This window comes from Anguilla rostrata, chromosome 11 (assembly GCF_018555375.3).
Source record: "Anguilla rostrata isolate EN2019 chromosome 11, ASM1855537v3, whole genome shotgun sequence".
In the NCBI taxonomy this organism is placed as follows: Eukaryota; Metazoa; Chordata; class Actinopteri; order Anguilliformes; family Anguillidae; genus Anguilla; species Anguilla rostrata.
In genome coordinates this window covers 1,985,945-2,006,801 of record NC_057943.1, presented here as the reverse complement: position 1 = coordinate 2,006,801, position 20,857 = coordinate 1,985,945, and the positions used below count along the sequence as shown (strand labels likewise).

At 48.7% G+C, this 20,857-nt stretch overlaps 1 protein-coding gene across 2 annotated transcripts in view; it reads right to left on the bottom strand.

Annotated features, from left to right (window-relative positions):
- Nucleotides 1–2,900: 2,900 nt before the first annotated feature.
- LOC135235188 (solute carrier family 2, facilitated glucose transporter member 1-like) overlaps nt 2,901–20,857 on the bottom strand; it is an 83,503-nt gene continuing 65,546 nt past the window's right edge. For both annotated transcript variants that reach the window (XM_064300456.1, XM_064300457.1), the window contains 9 exons: nt 16,618–16,713; nt 14,371–14,531; nt 12,178–12,418; nt 10,810–10,972; nt 9,783–9,970; nt 8,214–8,318; nt 7,866–7,967; nt 6,932–7,135; nt 2,901–6,135 (listed from right to left, as the gene is read on the bottom strand). In XM_064300456.1, the coding sequence (XP_064156526.1) occupies nt 5,932–6,135; nt 6,932–7,135; nt 7,866–7,967; nt 8,214–8,318; nt 9,783–9,970; nt 10,810–10,972; nt 12,178–12,418; nt 14,371–14,531; nt 16,618–16,713 (1,464 nt within the window). In that variant the 3' untranslated portion in view covers nt 2,901–5,931. The remainder of the gene's footprint in view (nt 6,136–6,931; nt 7,136–7,865; nt 7,968–8,213; nt 8,319–9,782; nt 9,971–10,809; nt 10,973–12,177; nt 12,419–14,370; nt 14,532–16,617; nt 16,714–20,857) is intronic.

The following is a 20,857-nucleotide window of genomic DNA, read 5'->3' as shown; positions in this document are numbered from 1 at the left end:
CACGAGATTAGGCTACATCACAGACGCCCTACGGAGCGGCACGGCGCTGAGCGACGAGCCGTCTTACATGGGGGCGGGGGGGCGGGGGGTGCAGAGACGGGCAGTATGTCTCCTCCCCCAGTCTCTTGAGCTGATGTGACAGGAAACCCTCCAACGCGTCTATTACAGGGTGTTTCATTTTTCATTTCTACAAAAAAAAAGAGTGAAAAAGCCATGTTTTACACGAATGTTCCTTAAAAAAAGTCTGACTTTTACAAAAAAAATAGATGAATAAATCGAGAGGAAACACTGCGTGCTCTGCTCTAAATTTGCATTTTCATCTTGGCATTTAGCTGATGCTCTTAAATACAGAGCGGCTTACATAAGCAGACACACACAGGCCCAGCCGACATGGCCATATCCTACAGCAGCAGTCAATGCAAAATCCTTCAGCTAGATGCCATCGTAGGCGCAAGAGTGAGACAGAGAAGACAGTATTATTGCGATGCATATCATATTAATGCACGCCATAGCATAAAAATATATCTCTCTGCAAAATGTCCTCTCTGCTCTTGGTGGCTCATACGGTTATGGCCAAATAAACAGTCGCGTGAGCGTTATGAAACGTGACTACCCCGAGGTTGCAGCTGATTGCAGTGCGCGAGCGTGCCAGCGCCTGTCCGTGTTAAGACAGACATCATTAGGCAGAAAAAAAACGGTAAATGTCAGTCATGCAGAGAGGACTGGATATGGGGCAGCTCCCGCCCACCCCCGACTGCATGACACGTCTGTCCTCTCTCGCTACTCACAGTAAGAATATAAGATGCTTATTTTAACCATTAGCGTTAGCCCGAGGCAGGGGACACATATAGGCTTCCTTGCCGCGCCACAGCGCTGACTTGCAAATGGGAAAGTCTGTAAAATATGGATTTTTCTGGATTTCAGACAAGCACGTCACTCACGACAGTCATTTTTGCCTCCCAGCAAAGGCCAATCAGCCCGACCAAGGTGTTACTCAATCTCCACGGTGTATATGCTTGCTGTCAGGATTCATCAAACAGGCCACAGACGCTACGATGCCGCCGGCAGCCGCCAGCACGAACGCGTGTTATATATCCTGGTATCCCTCGTGAAATGTCCAGTGAGGAGAGGGGAGGGAATGTATGATTGCCAGCTACTTATTTTGTTCTGGTTTTCTTTTTCGTGTCGTTGGGGGGGATTTAATAATTATAAAAGAGAGGAGGCGCATCTTCTCCTGCAGCTTTTCACGGAAACAGCTCCGTGCTTTTTTATCAGCTGTGGAAGACAGGAAAGGCGTTTTCATTATCGCGCGCAGCGTGTTGCTCGAGTGCAGTGCAGAGATTAGCAAGTCAAAGCAGCGCCGCCGACGGCCGCGTGTGACCAGATGTATATTCACACGCCTCACGCGGGCTAGTTAGGGGGGTGGAAGGCTTTGTAGCCTCGGGGACACCCCCTCCACGCCGCGCCGTCCCGCTCAATCTCCATCTCTAACTTGAAAGGTCAGAAGATCTCCTGAGCTGCTGCTGTCCTGCGCTGATATCCACACCGTAAACTCGCATCATTCTCCTAGCACAGATGAGCAAAAAGATCAGTCCCTATCCCGACCTGGTTTTATTCGAAAATAAGCCCAGTTTTGAGGAACTATGGAGGAACGTTGATGAAACTAGGTTTTCGTATGGCTGAGTAATAAATGTAACCACAGATGTAAATATGAAAAAAGCAACATGGCTTCATCACGTGAGTAAATAATTTTATTTATTTATTTTTTGAAAAGCAGCACAATAAGATACAAATGGTTTCGAACGACCACTCTTGAAATTCTCAGCCTCACTGAAATTGCTCTGAAATATTTTACCAGTTTTTGCATTTCTTTTGGTGAATAAATCGCCAGTCGGAGCCAGGGAAATACGCCTCAGTATTCACTGTCACGGGAGACCTTTCCTTTTGTCGTAGGTGATACTGGGGGTGGTGGGGGGGGGGGGCGTCTGTCGAACACAATATCAAAGACCAAGGTGAATACTGCCCTCTTGTGGCAATACATTTTACATTACATTACATTACATTCATTTAGCAGACGCTTTTATCCAAAGCGACGTACAAAAGTGCATTTTCATGATCGTAGACAACTGCTGAACACGGGTTCAGTAAGGTACAATTACTTATTTTGTAAAGCTATTTCTAGCCGAGAACAAAGACACTATCTGGTCTAATCTGCAAAGCCAAACTAGGCAGAAGAATAAGCTAGAGTATTAGGACAAATACAATTTACCAAGATGCAGGGATGGGGCAACATGTAACAAGTGACAGGAAAGGGTTTTTTTTTTTTTTTTTTTTTTTTTTTTAATTGCTTTGACCCCCACGATGGAGGAGTTGAATTTTCTTTTTTCCCCACGGCGCGCGGGCAGGACTGCCGCCGTGGGCTGTGCATGGCGAATTGTGGTCACTCACTCACTCAGGGACATTTAGTCGGACGCATGCACAGGTGGTGCCAGCTAAAATGAGTCTGCGAAAGTAATTTGTGCCGTGGGTCTGGACGGTTCCTTGCTTGTTTAGTGTCATTGCAGCCTACGTTTTCGGGCGATAAAAAATAAAAAATGTTTTGGATATTCGGAGGTTTCCGAGGACCTGCTGGCTTTCAAATTGAGGCTGCGGGGACGTTCGGTGGTTCAGGGTCTAAACTCTAAAGCATCAAAATACACTTCAGTGAACTCCAGAGCTGCGTTTACAGTGACCTTCATCACTGCAAACTGCAGACATGAATTCATTTATGGTAATTAAAAATGTACCACCCCTCTGGGTGTCTAACTGCAGTACTACATTTTTATGCATAATTAATATATAAACACAGACACACACACAACCAATGACAATGACACTCCACGAAAGACAGAAAACAGACAGGTTTTCACTGTGTGATTTTATTTAGATTAAATTTCCCAACTATCATACACATATCTTACAAAAGAAGGGAAAAAAAGTAACTGTCAGGACAGTATCTCGTGTTGGCACATTTTAAATAACAAAATATCTTTCAACCCACCCTACCCCCACCCCCCACCCCATTCTCACACAGATAAACTCTTTTTTAGTATATAATCAAATTTTTTTAAAACACGCTAATAAATTAGACATCTAATACATATTATTTACCAGTCCCTGGTAAAATATAAGCACAAGTAGTTGTGATTGCAGTCATTCATTTTTTAAAAACTAAATATACTTTCTGAAATTAGTAAAAAGACTGGTATAGCCTGGTGAGCGTGTAGTTTTCTGAAAATACAACAGTGCTGTACACAAGAATGTTGCTCATATTCAGCTAGAAAGTAGAATACGTGCCATTTTATCTCTCGTTAAAAACATGTGGATACTCTAATATTTATACTATTTACAGAACTCATCTAACTTTTTTTCTTAAAGGGATAGTTCACTTGCTGGAGTTTTTGACATTACTTCAGTTTTGGTGTACATTTTTGGAAAACATACACTAAAACCGGAATCAAAAACCCTGAGAAACTGAACTCTCTATCAGTGGAGAGACAGCTCACAGTAGCTACGTTATACAGTACAGGTAGTTAAAAAGTGCGTGTACACACGCACACGTATTTATTGCTAGACACAGAAGAACTAAAGGTCAGTGTGCTGACAACGACACACACAAAACAGGCCCGCTTTTCACTCTCCTGTGTTTGTGTGTTTTCAGTCAGCTGCTTCCATCAAACACACCATGTTGCCGTGACGAAAACTCACTCACGTCTGAAAGCTCTTCCCTCCCATTGGCTGTTCGAACCCCCTCCGCACATCCAAAACCATAACCATGACAACGGGCGTGACACAAACGTTTCTCTGCAAGCCCTACTCCTGTCTGCCTCTGGACCAATCAGCATCAAGGGCTTGCACATGCTCACTTCATACACATGCCATGGGCCTCTCAGGCAGTTTAGTGTTTAGTCTTGGTGAGGGAGAAACCGAACAGCAAACAGCAGCCAGTGGGGCTGAGTGGACCTCCACACCTTCCAGGAATCAACTTAGGCTGATCAAATTAGCCGATCGTCGTTAACATGTGAGATAGAAAATCCGCAGGGCTGCATTCCTCAGAGCAAGTGAGAGGGCGAGACATTTACAGATTCCAAAGCACTTTCAGTGTGACCTGGAGGAATTTAAAAGCATTAAAAATGAGACTGAAAATAAAAATTCATCTTGGTCCCTCCTTTAAAAGACTCCTCGCGCCCTACAGCCGAACGAGCACGTACACAACGCAGACAGAGCCAACCGCGACACAACAACGTCTCTTCAGCTAATGAACCTACAGGGACTGCTTCCTGTTTCCTGTGTGAAGTATGAACTTCCTGTGCATTCCAGGTCTGATCTGAATCTACACACTTATGCCCAGGTGCCAGAGGGCAGTGCGGAAAACCAGTAGGGGAATCACACATATTAATAAAATAAAATAAAAAACGACACAGCAATAAAACTGACAAAAAAAAAACCAATACAGGGAACCCTACATTGTTAATGTAATAACGAACTAACAACACAAACAAGCGTGTTTAGTTATCAGTGAGTTATTGCATTATTGTTAACTACACTTTATCAGAATACTTGCGATTACGCTACATTCGGGTATTACATGATTGGGCCATCACTGGATTGCTGACGAGTTGTAAGGTTCTTAGTTGCCGGAAAGGAGCTTTTTCAAGCACAACGCCCCAAAGCTGTTTACAGATCTGATGCCAGACAGACAGACAGACAGACAGACAGGCAGGCAGGCAGACAGACAGACAGGCAGGGCCTTCTGACTGATAGATACTGCACACAGACAGGCAGACAGACAGACAGGCAGGCAGACAGGCAGACAGACAGACAGGCAGACAGGGCCTTCCAACTCATAAATACTGCGCACAGAAAGACTAGCGGGGCAATACCTTCAGTACGCTGGAATATTAATGGAAATTTTAATAAAAATACCCAAAAACAAACAGCGGGTGCATGTGCTGGTTCCCCCACCCCGGCCCTGCCCCTGCTCTGCCCCGCCTCGCCCCCTCGCTCAGGGAAGTTGGGTAATGAGCTGGGGGGGGCAGTCTGGAAGCAGAGAGACCAGCAAAGGGCTTCACTCATATATCTACCCCGGGGCAGAAAGAGCTCAGCTCTCCTGCCTGGGACCACTGGCTGTGAGATCAGACCCTGCTCAGGGGATTCCACACCGATGGGTCTGTCTGGAACCACGGCATCACGGTCATGGCCAGTTAAATTTTCCTTTTATTATTTTGTCTCCAAAATAACCCCTAAGGATGCCAGCGTGCATATTAGCTTCCCTCATTTCGGCACAAAAAACATGCACCGCCATTTTGCCCAGAAAGTCCATGAGACTTTCCATTGCTCTAAGCTGGCCAATCAGCGTGAAATATCCCTGGACTGCTTTTTTTTTTGGTAATAATGTAGACTTATTATCTAGAGTTATTACACAGGCTTCTCTTCTACACAGACTGCCCTTTAGAATGTGTAAGTGGGGGAACTGAGCTGCCAAAATAATAAGAGGGCCTGTCAGTGGGGGGTCAGCTCTTACAAGGGGGGGGGGGGGGGGTGTTCTGTTCGGTTTTCCTGGGGCTGAACAGGGTTGGGGATGGAGGGAAGCTAGGCTCTGTTAGCCTACATCAGCGTGAGGAAAATAAAACCAAACTTGGCCTGCGTACAGTATGCGTTCCTGTGAAGCCCTCCAGCCCCGAGCCCTTTATCTGCTATCACACCAGGCTGGCTCTGCACTCTCCCCACTAAAGAAGAAGAAAAAAAGAGAATGACATCATAACCGAGGCTGCCCCCTGCAGTCTGGGAGGAAGCACGCAGGCAGTGCGCGTGTCTGTCAGTCTGTCAGTAGTGTGCACCAGCGTGGGCGAGGGGGGCGGCTGGGCGGGGCCGGGCCAGGCGGGGGGGGGCTCAGAGCTGGGAATCGGCCCCCAGGCTGTTCATCTCCTCCGGGGAGAACTTCTCCCCCCCTGCCCCGCCGGCCGTCTGCCGGAACCCAGCGGAGATCTCGTCGAACGTCCGGCCCTTGGTCTCTGGCACTTTGAAGTAGGTGAAGACGAAGAAGAAGAGCAGCAGCACCGTGAAGATGATGAAGACGTACGGCCCACACAGTTTCTGGGGAGATGACAGACAGAAAGAAACAGACAGAGAGAGAGACAGACAGAAAGAAAAAGACAGAGAAAGAGAGGAATTCAGTTAAATTCAAGTACACACGGTCCAAAGCCCTCTATGAGTCTAAATGTTAAGTCTGGTTGATATTTATGAAAGTGGGCATGGCCTATCGCATAATAACATATTTCATGTAAGCATTCATTGTTTTTGATACTGCTCTCAACAGTATCCCCTTCAATAAAGCTCCACACCAAATATTGCCCTAAATGACCACAAGGTGTCGCAATTATCAAAATTTACATGGAATCCCCTTTCATATAATACCATAACTCCAAATGCCCATAATTCACAGCAAATTTGCTCACAAAAATGAACATGGATGATAAGAGCACTTTTAGCGAATTTGCATAATGTATGAAGCAGTTTTCCCCACTCAGGCATTCTTGTTTTTTTGTGTGCTTTGCACCAAACTTGGTACAAAGCATGAGTGTACCTAAGCATATTTGGAAAATAAAAACCAGCTATATTGGGCAATAATTATGAGGGTGGTGAGCCAATGAATTTCAGATTGAGTGTAGCATATCACATTGATGGTCCCAACGTTCATCCAGTTCTCATCCAAAATGTATTATTATTGTTATTACTATTATTATTACTGTACTCAGTTTTGAAAGGGTCCACTGCCTGGTTGAGTCAGCAGACAGGACAGTAGGGCAGGTGTAAATTTGGGCAGGAAGAGGCGGGATTAACACAGGAAGTAGCAAACCGGGCCTAAAAATTGATGCGCTCATATCCTCACCTCCACATGCGGGAAGCACATGCCCACGATGAAGTTGGCGGTCCAGTTGGAGAAGCCGGCCACGGCGAAGGCGGAGGGCCGCGGGCCCTGACTGAACAGCTCGGCCACGATGAACCAGGGGATGGGGCCCGGCCCGATCTCGAAGAAGGCCACGAAGCTGAAGGTGGCCGCGATGCTGATGTACGACATCATATCCACCTGCTCCTGAGGAAGACCAGCGACGGAGCGGTACTGACGTCCACCGGGACCGGAGATTACTGACCCACCGGCCGTACTGACGCCGGGACCGGAGTGAGTTACTGACCCCCCACCGGGACCGGAGTGAGTTACTGACCGCCCACCGGGACCGGAGTGAGTTACTGACCGCCCACCCGGTGGACCGCAGGGCGAGTGTACTGACGCCCACCACCGGGTTTGACCGGGACGGAGTTACTGACCGCCCACGGGCGGGGGTAGACCCCGGACGGATGAGTTACTGACCCCCAGGGTCCAGGGCGAGGGTCTGATGCCATAGGACCCTGTTTCCTTCTGAACATCCCTCAATATCCCACCCGTTAGCTTTGATCTGTTCTGCAGCCCATGCAAAACACCCGTTGCCCTGAAGACTGGTGCGTGCTCATCCAATAAAGGAACTGTTCTAGTTAATAGATGAGCCCATGGTCTGGTATCAGCTAAGGCTCTGCTCTAGTGCATGGATGGGCTCTATGGTCTGCTATCAGTTTAAAGGACTGTTCTAGTGCATGGATGGGCTCTATGGTCTGCTATCTGTTTAAAGGACTGTTCTAGTGCATGGATGGGCTCTATGGTCTGCTATCTGTTTAAAGCACTGTTCTAGTGCATGGATGGGCTCTATGGTCTGCTATCTGTTTAAAGCACTGTTCTAGAGCATGGATCCATGAGGGGTGTGAGTGGTTGCCATGGTGAAGATGCTTACCAGCAGTGCCATGGCGACGGTCATTAGGACAGCTGAGACAGCCATTCCCATCAGGCCAATGAGATGCAGGGACCTGCGGCCGGCTCGCTCCACCACAAACAGCTACAGGAGAGAGAGAGGCACTGTCACAGACACCATACACACAGTATATACACATCATACACTATACACACACACACACACACACACACACTTTCACACACGTGCACACACTCACATACATACACAAATGCACACGCACACACTCACACACACACAAACATCATACGCACACACACACACCCACCCACTCACAAAGACTCTCTCACACACACAGACACACACACGCACACACTCGCACAGACGTACCGACACCACAGTGAAAGCAGTGTTGACCACTCCGGTGCCGATGGTGGCGTAGACGGGCTGAGAGACTCCGGCCTTCTCAAAGATCAGAGTGGAGTAATAAAACACCTGCAGAGACAGAGAGGGTTACAGCGCTGAGTGTGTGTGTGCGGTTATGTACAGTTAGCGTGTGCGGTTAGCATGTATAGTGTGTGTGCATGATGTGTATAGTGTGTGTGTATGATGTGTATAATGTGCGTGCATGATGTGTATAGTGTGCGTGCATGATGTGTATAGTGTGTGTGTATGGTGTGTATGGTGTGTAAGAGTGTCTGTACGATGTGTATAGTGTGTGTATGGTGTGTATGATGTGTATAGTATGTGTATGGTGTGTGTATGATGTGTATAGTGTGTGTGTATGGTGCGTAAGAGTGTCTGTACGATGTGTATAGTGTGTGTATGGTGTGTATAGTGTATGTGTATGGTGTGTATAGTGTGTGTGTATGGTGTGTATAGTGTGTGTGTATGATGTGTATAGTGTGTGTATGTATGTATGATGTGTATAGTGTGTGTGTATGATGTGTATAGTGTGTGTATGGTGTGTATAGTGTGTGTATGATGTGTATCGTGTGTGTATGATGTGTATCGTGTGTGTATGGTGTGTATGATGTGTATAGTGTATGTATAGTGTATGTGTATGATGTGTATAGTGTGTGTATGATGTGTATAGTGTGTGTGTATGGTGTGTATGATGTGTATAGTGAGTGTGTATGATGTGTATAGTGTGTGTGTGTGACGTGTATAGTGTGTGTATGGTGTATGAGACGTGTATGGTGTGTGTAGTGTGTGTATGACATGTATAGTGTGTGTGTATGATGTGTATAGTGAGTGTGTATGATGTGTATAGTGAGTGTGTATGATGTGTATAGTGTATGGTGTGTATGACGTATATAGTGTGTGTGTATGATGTGTATAGTGAGTGTGTATGGTGAGTATGATGTGTGTGTATGATGTGTATAGTGTATGGTGTGTATGACGTATATAGTGTGTGTATAGTGTGTGTGTATGATGTGTATAGTGAGTGTGTATGGTGAGTATGATGTGTGTGTATGATGTGTAGTGTATGGTGTGTATGACGTATATAGTGTGTGTATAGTGTGTGTGTATGATGTGTATATTGAGTGTGTATGGTGAGTATGATGTGTGTGTGTGTGCGGTTAGCGTGTATGGTGAGTATGTATAGTGAGTGTGTATGGTTAGCATGTGCAGTTAGGGTGTATGGTGTGTGTATATTGAGTGTGTGCACGGTTAGCGTGTGCAGTTAGCGTGCATGGTGTGTGTATACTGAGTGTGTATGATGTGTATAGTGTGCATACGGTTAGCATGTATGGTGAGTATGATGTGTGTGTGTGTGTGTGTGCGTTTAGCATATGCGGTTAGCGTGTATGGTGTGTGTACGGTTAGCGTGTATGGTGAGTATGTATAGTGAGTGTGTACGGTTAGCATGTGCAGTTAGGGTGTATGGTGTGTGTATATTGACTGTGTATGGTGAGTATGATGTGTGTGTGTGTGTGCGGTTAGCAGCACACTCACGGCGTTGATGCCGGACAGCTGCTGGGACAGCTGCAGCATGACGGCGATGAGGAGCGGTTGGCGGTACAGCGGCGAGCGGAAGAGCTCCGGAATGGTGACCTTCTTCTCACGCATCATCTGCCTGCTCTCCTCCTTCATCTCCTGCATGTCCGCGCTCACGTCCGCCACCCCACGCAGCTTCTTCAGCACTGAGGGGGCACACGCACGTATTACACACACACGCATGTGCATACACGCATATTACACACACACGCAATGTAAACACACACATATTACACACGGATGTATGTACATACACGCATATTACACACACACGCATGGACATACACGCATATTATACACACGTGTGGACATACATGCATATACACACCAACATACATGCATGTATGTAGATGTGCATGTACATAGATGTCCATGTATGGAGATGCGTATGTGCATGTATGTAGATGCGCATGTATGTACATGTATGTGCTTGTATGTAGATGCGCGTGTATGTACATGTATGTGCATGTATGTAGATGCGCATGTATGTGCATGCATGTGCATGTATGTAGATGCGCATGTATGTATATGTATGTGCATGTATGTAGATGCGCATGCATGTGCATGTATGTAGATGCGCATGTATGTGCATGTATGTAGATGCGCATGTATGTACATGTATGTGCATGTATGTAGATGCGCATGTATGTATATGTATGTGCATGTATGTAGATGCGCATGTATGTGCATGTATGTAGATGTATGTGCATGTATGTATATGCGCATGTATGTGCATGTATGTAGATTTGCATGTATGTATATGTATGTGCATGTATGTAGATGCGCATGTATGTGCATGTATGTAGATGTATGTGCATGTATGTATATGCGCATGTATGTGCATGTATGTAGATGCGCATGTATGTAGATGCACATGTATGTATATGTATGTGCATGTATGTAGATGCGCATGCATGTGCATGTATGTAGATGCGCATGTATGTAGATGCATGCATGTGCGCGTGTGCATGCGCGTGCAGTGTACCGCTCTTGGCCTTGTTCTCCTCGTTGCGGTTGATGAGCAGGAAGCGGGGGCTCTCGGGGCAGAAGGGCAGGACGGCGCACTGCACCACCGCCGGGATGGCCGTGAACCCCAACAGCAGCGGCCAGTACGCGGCGTTCCCCATGATGGACTCCATCCCGAACACCTGCAGGACAGCAAGCCGGTTACCCACCGACCACACACAGCCAGAGCACAGCACGCTTACCCACTGACCACACACATCCAGAGCACAGCACGGCAAGCCGGTTACCCACCGACCACACACAGCCAGAGCACAGCACGCTTACCCACTGACCACACACATCCAGAGCACAGCACGGCAAGCCGGTTACCCACCGACCACACACAGCCAAGCACAGCACGCTTACCACGACCACACACAGCCAGAGCACAGCACGCAAGCCGTTACCCACCGACCACACACAGCCAGAGCACAGCACGGCAAGCCGGTTACCCACCGACCACACACAGCCAGAGCACAGCACGGCAAGCCGGTTATCCACCGACCACACACAGCCAGAGCACAGCACGGCAAGCCGGTTACCCACCGACCACACACAGCCAGAGCACAGCACGCTTACCCACCGACCACACACAGCCAGAGCACAGCACGGCAAGCCGGTTACCCACCGACCACACACAGCCAGAGCACGGCAAGCCGGTTACCCACTGACCACACACAGCCAGAGCACAGCACGCTTACCCACCGACCACGCACAGCCAGAGCACAGCACGGCAAGCCGGTTACCCACCGACCACACACAGCCAGAGCACAGCACGCTTACCCACCGACCACACACAGCCAGGGCACAGCATGCTTACCCACCGACCACACACAGCCAGAGCACAGCACGGCAAGCCGGTTACCCACCGACCACACACAGCCAGACCACAGCACGGCAGGCCGCTTACCCACCGACCACACACAGCCAGAGCACAGCACGGCAGGCCGCTTACCCACCGACCACACACAGCCAGAGCACAGCACGCTTACCCACTGACCACACACAGCCAGAGCACAGCACGCTTACCCACCGACCACACACAGCCAGAGCACAGCACACTTACCCACCGACCACGCACAGCCAGAGCACAGCACGCTTACCCACCGACCACGCACAGCCAGAGCACAGGAAGCCAGAGTTTAACAGGAAGGACACTCTACTGAACACCAGGCCAGACTTCCTTTCGTAACACTCGAGCACTTGCGCAAGTGCAGTGCAGGGAAACCGTGCAGAAGTTCAGCTGTCTGCAGTGGGAAATCAGGACCGTGACGGGGTGACGGGGGCGTGGGGCGTGGGGCCCAATCAGAGAGGAGCTAGCCACTGGCCAAACGAGCGGCGCGCTCACCTGGGCGATGAGGATGCCGATGACCACGCCCAGCTGGTGCAGGGTGCCCAGCGCCCCCCGCAGGGCGGTGGGGGCGATCTCGCCCACGTACATGGGCACGAAGCCGGTGGACAGGCCCGAGTACAGCCCCACCACGAAGCGCCCGATGATCAGCATCTCAAAGGAGGTGGCCATCTTGGAGAAGCCCATGAGCGCGGCGGCGATGAAGGCCAGGACGTTAGCTATGAGCATCGAGTTCCTCCTGCGTGGGGGAGTATGTTTATTAATAATAATAATCATAATCATCATCATCATCATCAGAATCATAATAATAATAATAATCACAATAATAATAATAATAATCATCATCATCAGAATCATAATAATAATAATAATACGCTATGAAGGCCAGGAGTTCCTCCTGCGTGGGGGAGTATGTTTATTAATAATAATAATCATAATCATAATCATCATCATCAGAATCATAATAATAATAATAATCACAATAATAATAATAATAATCATCATCATCAGAATCATAATAATAATAATAATACGCTATGAAGGCCAGGAGTTCCTCCTGCGTGGGGGAGTATGTTCATTAATAATAATAATAATCATAATAACATAATGGTTTATAAAGTTATTTTTGAGGGCTACAATTGTGAATGATTTTTATTTTGTTATTATGTTTATTTTTGGAGGGTAGCTTAAATTGAAAAGAATGTAGGATAGGCATATATAAGCATTATGCTTCTGCCTGTGCCTTTTCAGTCACTACCTAATACATAGATTGTTGAATTGTTTATACTGTCTAGACAGTTTATATTTATTGTATTGTGTGTGATGACTGAATAAAAAATACTACTACTACTACTACTACTACTACTACTACTACTATCATCAGAATCATAATAATAATAATTGCAATCATAATAATAATAATAATAATAATATGTTATGAAGGCCAGGAGTTCCTCCTGCGTGGGGGAGTATGTTTATTAATAACAACAACAACAATAATAACAATAAAATAAATAATAATAATAATATAATAAAATAAATACATAATAATACCAATAATTACAATAACAATAATAATGATAACAATTAAAAAAACAACAACAACAATTACAATAATAATAATAATATAATAATGTAGGGCAGTTGACAGAAGTCTGTAAAACAGACCGTTTGCTCTGCTGACAGGAAGTGTGGTGTGTGGTGTGGTGAGGAGGCAGCGCTCAGCTGCAAACCATCTGACGGGACCAGCACCATGTGATCCTCAGGTTCTCCACAATACCGTGTGATCACGTTCTGTATTGTTGGAAAGCTGATGTCATCTTAGAAAACCATGTCATGGGTGGTTTTGGTGGCGAGTTGCTGACTACAGATCTTGATACTGATGGGTCAGCAGCCAGCCAGATACAGAGGTTAACCCAGTGTGATATGCTTAGTGCAGGCAGGATTATATTGATCTATACTGTTTTGCCATGATTGTGTCTTTATTTTATGACTTGGTGTTTTGCTCTGATATTTTTGTATGTATGTAAGTTTTTTTTTTGCATATAAGCTCAAATTTTGCACCATTGTATATTGTCATTATTACTAGACACACTAGAACAATAAACTGAATTCACTTTAACCTGGCATTCCTCTTTGACTCTTACCACTGTCCACCTGGCAGTTTTAAGGTCCTGACATACTCTTGGAACTCAGCATATCTGCACCCCGTAGTCACTCGCCTATACACTAGTGTCACAGCAGCATACAACATTGTATTTATGCATGCCACACAAGCCAAAGACACGTCTGCATCTACCAAGTTAGACAGCAACTCAGATGGAGCCACACTACTGGCAGACAGCAGTTTCCTCCACCCTAACTGTTAGCACAGGGGACGGGGTACAGGGGTGCGTGACGGGTAGGGGTGGGGTGCGTGCGGTACAGGGGTGACGAGGGTACAGGGTGCGTGTGGGTACGGGGGGGTGCGTGCGGTACAGGGGGTGCGTGACGGTACGGGGTGGGGCGTGCGGGTATAGGGGTGCGTGACGGACGGGGTACAGGGGGTGCGTGATGGGGTACGGGGGTTGCGTGCGGGGTACAGGGGGTGCGTGATGGGGTACAGGAGGTGGGGGGTGCGTGCGGGGTACAGGGGGTGCGTGACGGACGGGGTACAGGGGGTGCGTGATGGGGTACGGGGGGGGTCCCTACCTCCCCAGGTGATTGACGAACAGGCTCACGGAGAAGGAGCCGATGATGCCGCCCACGGAGAAGATGGAGACGGAGACGGACCACATGGTGGTGAGGGTGGAGTCGGGGATGGGCTCGCCGTAGCGCTCGATCCAGGTCTCATTGTAGAAGCTCTCGATGGTCTACGAAGGAAAACATCGCATTACAGCCGCACAGGCAGGTCACAGACACTCCTAACACAGAGCGGCTTACACAACTTTAACGCTTTCGTTCACACAGAACCCGCTGCCAGCTTCAGCGGGAGAAGAGAAAGCAGCGGACCCTGCGGCGCTGCAGGACCCGGGTGGACTCCCCCGGATTTAGAGCGCGACTGCAGGTCCGTAGTGGTGTTTTCTGGCTTTGGCCAGCAGGTGGCGAAAGTGTTCTCTCACCGGGAGGCAGGCTCCTGACTCCTCCCCCTGGGCTCTGTGTTGATAAACAAACCTTGGTCCCGCCCACATCCCCCCCCCCGACCCCCACCCCCCTCACCAATTACACCTTGCGGAATGTGGTGTAGGACTGTCCAGAGCGCAGAGTACTGACAGCCCACATGACCCCCCCTCCCCCCCTCGCCGGGGCGGGCATGACCTGTACAGTATGCTTACCACGCACCCTCCTCTAAACACTCAGGAGCTCGCCCAGCTAAAGGCCAGGCATGGCGCCAGGCTGTCACATGCCCACTGCTGTCTGTGCGTCAGTCTGTCCTTCTGTCAGTCTGTCCTTCTGTCAGTCTGTCCTTCTGTCAGTATGTCTGTCTGTCTGTCTGTCAGTCTGTCTGTCCCTCTGCTGTCTGTCTGTCTGTCTGTCTGTCTGTCTGTCTGTCAGTCTGTCAGTCTGTCTGTCTGTCTGTCTGTCTGTCTGTCTGTCTGTTGTCTGTCGCTGTCTGTCTGTCAGTCTGTCTGTCTGTCAGTCTGTCTGTCTGTCAGTCTGTCAGTCTGTCTGTCAGTCTGTCCATCTGCTGTCTGTCAGTCTGTCCATCTGCTGTCTGTCAGTCTGTCTGTCTGTCTGTTTGTCCCTCTGCTGCCTGCCTGTCTGTCTGTCTGTCTGTCTGTCAGTGTGCAGCTCCCTGCTCACCCCAGTAACTCCACACACACAGAACCAGCGCGGGCGGGTCCCCTGCCCTAACATCACAGGGCAGCTGTGACTGGGTATTACAGAAGTTTGAAAAGGAGTGTTCACAGCAGGTTTGGTGAAGCCCTGTGTGTCAGAGCACCTGGGAGACTCACAGAGAGATTCCCACACCTGGTTACAGGGTCACCTGAGGGGCCGCTTTGATTTAGCTTCTCTCTCTCTCTCGTGCACGGTTCAGCCACCGTTAGCCTCCTCCCTTCCGTAACCACGCTCAAACTCACACTCACTTCATCTTTTGACTGGCTCTTGATTTTGCTCATAAATACTGATTACAGGGCATTAAAACCAGGGTTTCCCCCCGGGTGGGGTGCGGTGAGCCGTGGTGCTCACACGGTGTAGCCCACACCTGACCTGCTGACAGCATGACCACACTGTGCAAGTTCTGTTCAACAGCTCGGGTATATTTGACTGATTTGAGATAAGCTCACGCAGAGCAGAGTCTGCGCTTTCACTGATTTCTCTCTGATGATTGCGGAGGTGCTCGCGGGTTCGCTGTTAACAGCCGGGGCGAAACCATGGAAACCAATGCGCCTGCACGCGGGCCGCTGATCTCTGGGAGTCCCAGGTGCGGGCTGTGACATCACACCTGACAGCACACCTGACTGGAGGCTGGCGGGGGCTCTGCATGCAGGCCCTTCTATGGGCTGGAAACTGAGCCTGCAGCCTGGGGCCCTGCTCCTACGCAGCGTCTCGGACACGCGCACTTTTCTAAAAATAGCGGGAACCCGTCGGCGGACCCAGGAAGGGGCGGGGTTAGGAGAGCACGGCTGCGGTACAGCGGGACAAACCTACACCCTTCAGGAAGGTTCACAAGTGATTTTTAAAACTGTGTCATCGGTTTTTAAACCAAAACACGGGATGGCACCTGAATGTACACAAGCATGCTCACAGATTACCGGAGTAATGGTCCTGTTCTTCTGGGCTGCTCTGTGTCCCAAAAAAAAACCAGGGAACAGATTGTTCTTAGATTGTATGCCCCAAAACCCAGGACAGTCCGATGTTTTTTTTTTTTTTAAATCACAACTTCCTTTTTTGTAAAGCGCTTTCTGTTACAGACACGTATTAAAAGTAAATAAATGTAATAAAGTAATAAATCACCTTCTCGGGAGCGTTGATGACGCCCGTGTTGTAGCCGAACTGCAAGGAGCCAATCACAGCAGCCCCCACCGCCAGCATCAGCTGCACTGTCACCTGCTGCATAGACAGAAACACACACAAACAAACAAGAAAACATGAATCGGCTGCAGTGTAGTATTATGGGTAAGGAGCTGGTCTTGTAACCTATAGGTCCCAGGTTCAATTCCCAGGTAGGGCACTGCTGTTGTAGCCTTGAGCAAGGTACTTAATCTGCATTGCTTCAGTGTATATCCAGCTGTATAAATGGATGCAGTGTAAATGTTGTGTAAAAGGTTGCGCAAGTCGCTCTGGGTAAAGAGCGTCTGCTAAATGTCTGTAATGTAATGTAATGAATTTGACTCTGGATAACTGGTGCTCAATGAGGATTGTACCTTATCTAACCAATGTTCTGTTGCTCTGCCAATGACTGTCGGTATGCACTCATTGTCCGTCACATGGGATTAAAGCGTCTGCCAAATAAAATGCAATGTCAACAAATGAATGGACAGCAGTTCATAGACTGGAACTGTGTTCTGTGTTCTGTGTTTAACATGCACCAAAACAAGGAGGATTAGCGCTACGCTAAACCAAATCAAAAACATACACTGAAGTGCTGAGGTCCTGAGAGTGCACCGCTGCACACTGTTCTGCAGTGGAGCCGTCAGGCCTGGGCCTTCAGCCTTCAGCCCAAATGCATCTGTTTAGCACTCAAAGTCCGATACAGTTTCGCACTCGCTGCATGCGCAGATCAGGGCGCTCCTGCCAGCTCACCCGTGCACACGCGCGGATAGCTCTGTGAGTGACAGACGGGAAATGGACTGCAGACACCTGTCAGCTAATCACTAACGCAGATAATTCAGTTCAGTACTATTAATAATAATGATAATAATAATAATGTTGATAATGATGGTTATGGGTTTCTTTTGAAAGCCACTACAAAGAAAAGCTTTACCTCAGAGTGAGTGCAGCGGCAGCAGAGCAGCTAGCTATTCCAGGCTTGTGTGCACACAGAGAGGGGCGGGAGCCCTGGGTCCATGCTGTGGTATGCAATTTACGTTTCCATAATGAACTGCGCAGTGCCCCTGGACCCCCCTGCAATGTTTTGGGCTAAGCCCCCAGTGTCCTCAAATCCTAGCAACACCCCTGCCGTTCTACAAGCATAATGGGCTTCATATCTAACATTCTTAACAGATTTTACTTGAGAATTTAAGACTAAACTAAGATTAGACGCCGTTCGTGCAGTCACCGCTGTCTGCGCTGAGATCTGAAACACCCTCCGTGCAGTCACCGCTGTCTGTGCTGAGATCTGAAACACCCTCCGTGCAGTCACCGCTGTCTGCGCTGAGATCTGAAACACCCTCCGTGCAGTCACCGCTGTCTGTGCTGAGATCTGAAACACCCTCCGTGCAGTCACCGCTGTCTGCGCTGAGATCTGAAACACCCTCCGTGCAGTCACCGCTGTCTGCGCTTAGATCTGATACACCCGTGCAGCTCCCGAGCTGTGAGACTGAACACCGTGCAGAAGCGTCTCGCAGATTGAAAGTGTGCTTGGCTGATCTGATGTGCGCGAACAGATTGAAATGTAGGAGCTGACCACAAAGAAGCTAGCAGAGTGAGTGTGTGTGTGGTGTGCGCTGGCGGCACACAGTTGCAGCGTTCAGACAAAACTGATATTAGGTCTACATTTGAGATTCAGTGAGCAGTTTAACTAGATATGGTGGTTTGTGCAGACGGGACTCATTCCCACTCTGTGCAGAGGTTAACACCTCCTGAGGGGTCAGGGGTCAGAGGTCAGCCTGCAAGCTCCCTGCTGAGAGCATTACATCAGCAGACCTCTCTACAGACTGCTGTTAATCTGGCTCCTCCCACATTCCGGCCAGCTGAATGACAGCCAATCGGCAGAGGGAAGCTGCTCCTCACCCCACACACACTCATACACTCACACTTTATTACTCCCTACAGGGAAATTAATTATGTCTGCAGCATAAAGACCATACACAGCAAGCTCAACTAAGACCAACAGGGCTGGATGCTCAGCAACCTCACAGATAATATTATAATAATAATAAGCTTTATCTATATAGCACCTTTCATACATAAAATGTAGCTCAAAGTGCTTTACATTCAGCACTAAGATCAAAGCAATTACAAAGAATTGAAAAGATAAAAATACCAAATACAGAAATACAACATGAGCCTTCAGAGATTGTATGAAATGTGCATCCAGTGATGAACACAATCTCCCAACTGGGATCATATGAAATATGTAATGCTTATTTAAGAACCCCTGTAATATTCAACAATGTAGCCAAGACCTCGGAGTTATGCCCCGTAAGGAAATGAATGTTCCCCAGCACCTCTGAAACATGGGAGTCACAGTGCCTAGGAGAGTGCCTGTTCAGCTTTCTGAGAGGAAACGGTCAAAACTTCCTTTGTTAAGAGAGCCACACATTCCACTGTTCAAATCCCCAGCACTTTGTCACCAGATCCCAGGTCATGTGACTGAAAGTTCTTCCTGTCACACATCACCTGCATTAAGCGAATAAGCCCGGCCTAAATGATTTTTAATCTTTGTCCTGAAAGCCAGAGGCCACTGTGCCAGTATTTTACTGAAAGCGGCAACACGGGCTTATTTTTAATCTTATTTTATTTAAGCCCATTAATAATACAGACGTGTGTCCAGCCCCAGATGTCCCTGCTTTATTTCAGCTCACTCGACCGGGGCTCGTAATCTCAGTATCTGCAGTTAAATATTTAGCTGCGCAGAGTGTGTCGGCTGAAGTGCAGACCGTGCGAAACGGCTCTGGATAAGGACGTGCGCTAGGCAGCTGAAAATTAATCAACACAGAGGCGCACGGGTCATCTCCCAGTTTAACCCCGTGGCTCCAGCGTGCACAGCATGCTGGGAAACGCTGGCGGGGTGATCAGCACCCTCTGTATAAACATTACAGAGCGTCGCCATGGCGCCCTGAAAGTGTAAACGGATACGGCGGATGCTTTCCGCCCTGGGGAATTCATGCGTCACCACGGAGGCTAACGCACGGGCCCCAGGCCCCGCCCCCTGCAGGACGGCGGCCAATCGCAAGGGCCGCAGCCGGGGTCACTGAGTCCACAGTGCACAGCGGCTGAACCAGCTCCAGAACAAGAAACGGACCCCCCATTACATTACATTTATTTGGCAGACGCTTTTATCCAAAGCGACGTAAAAAAAGGCCATTTCATGGTCATAGACAACTACTAAACACAGGTTCAGTAAGATACAATACTTATTTTGTACAGCTATTTCTAGCCAACAGAAATAGTGAACACTATTCAGACCTAACCTCTGCAAAGCCAACTAGGCATAAGAATAAGCTACAGTATTAGGACAAATATAAATTACCAAAAAGTGCTGGGATGGGGCAACATGTAACAAGTGTCATACAGAAGGGTCCCTGGGCATCGGCCCCGCCCCACTGCGCTGTGTCAGCAGCACAGGCGCCGCTCTGACACAGCAGCACAGGCGCCGCTCTGACACAGCAGCACAGAGCCCCTCTGACACAGCAGCACAGAGCCCCTCTGACACAGGAGCACAGGCGCCCCTCTGACAGCAGCACAGGCGCCCCTCTGACACAGCAGCACAGGATCCCCTCTGACATAGCAGCACAGGAGCCCCTCTGACACAGCAGCACAGGCGCCCCTCTGACACAGCAGCACAGGATCCCCTCTGACACAGCAGCACAGGATCCCCTCTGACATAGCAGCACAGGCGCCCCTCTGACACAGCAGCACAGAGCCCCTCTGACACAGCAGCACAGAGCCCCTCTGACACAGCAGCACAGAGCCCCTCTGACACAGCAGCACAGGCGCCCCTCTGACACAGCAGCACACGGAAGCTCTCCGTCAGTCAGGGGGACACGTTCAGCTTGAAAGACACCGTCAGTAATGAACACTGTTAGCTGCTTTTAATGTAAACACACGCACGCTCACACACACACACACACACACACGCTCACACACACACACGCACGCTCACACACTCTCTCTGTCTCTCTCTCTCTCTCTTGCAGGACGCAGTGATTGGTACATGCGTGCTCAGCCTTGAAACAGCCCACTGTGGCCTGTTACAGTCACCTTTCCCCCAAATACTGCGGAGAAAGAGGCTCCATTCTCCCCCTCAGGCGATCAGCACAGAGGGACTCTGAACACCACCGCACAACACAGCGTGCACAGCGTCCCCCAC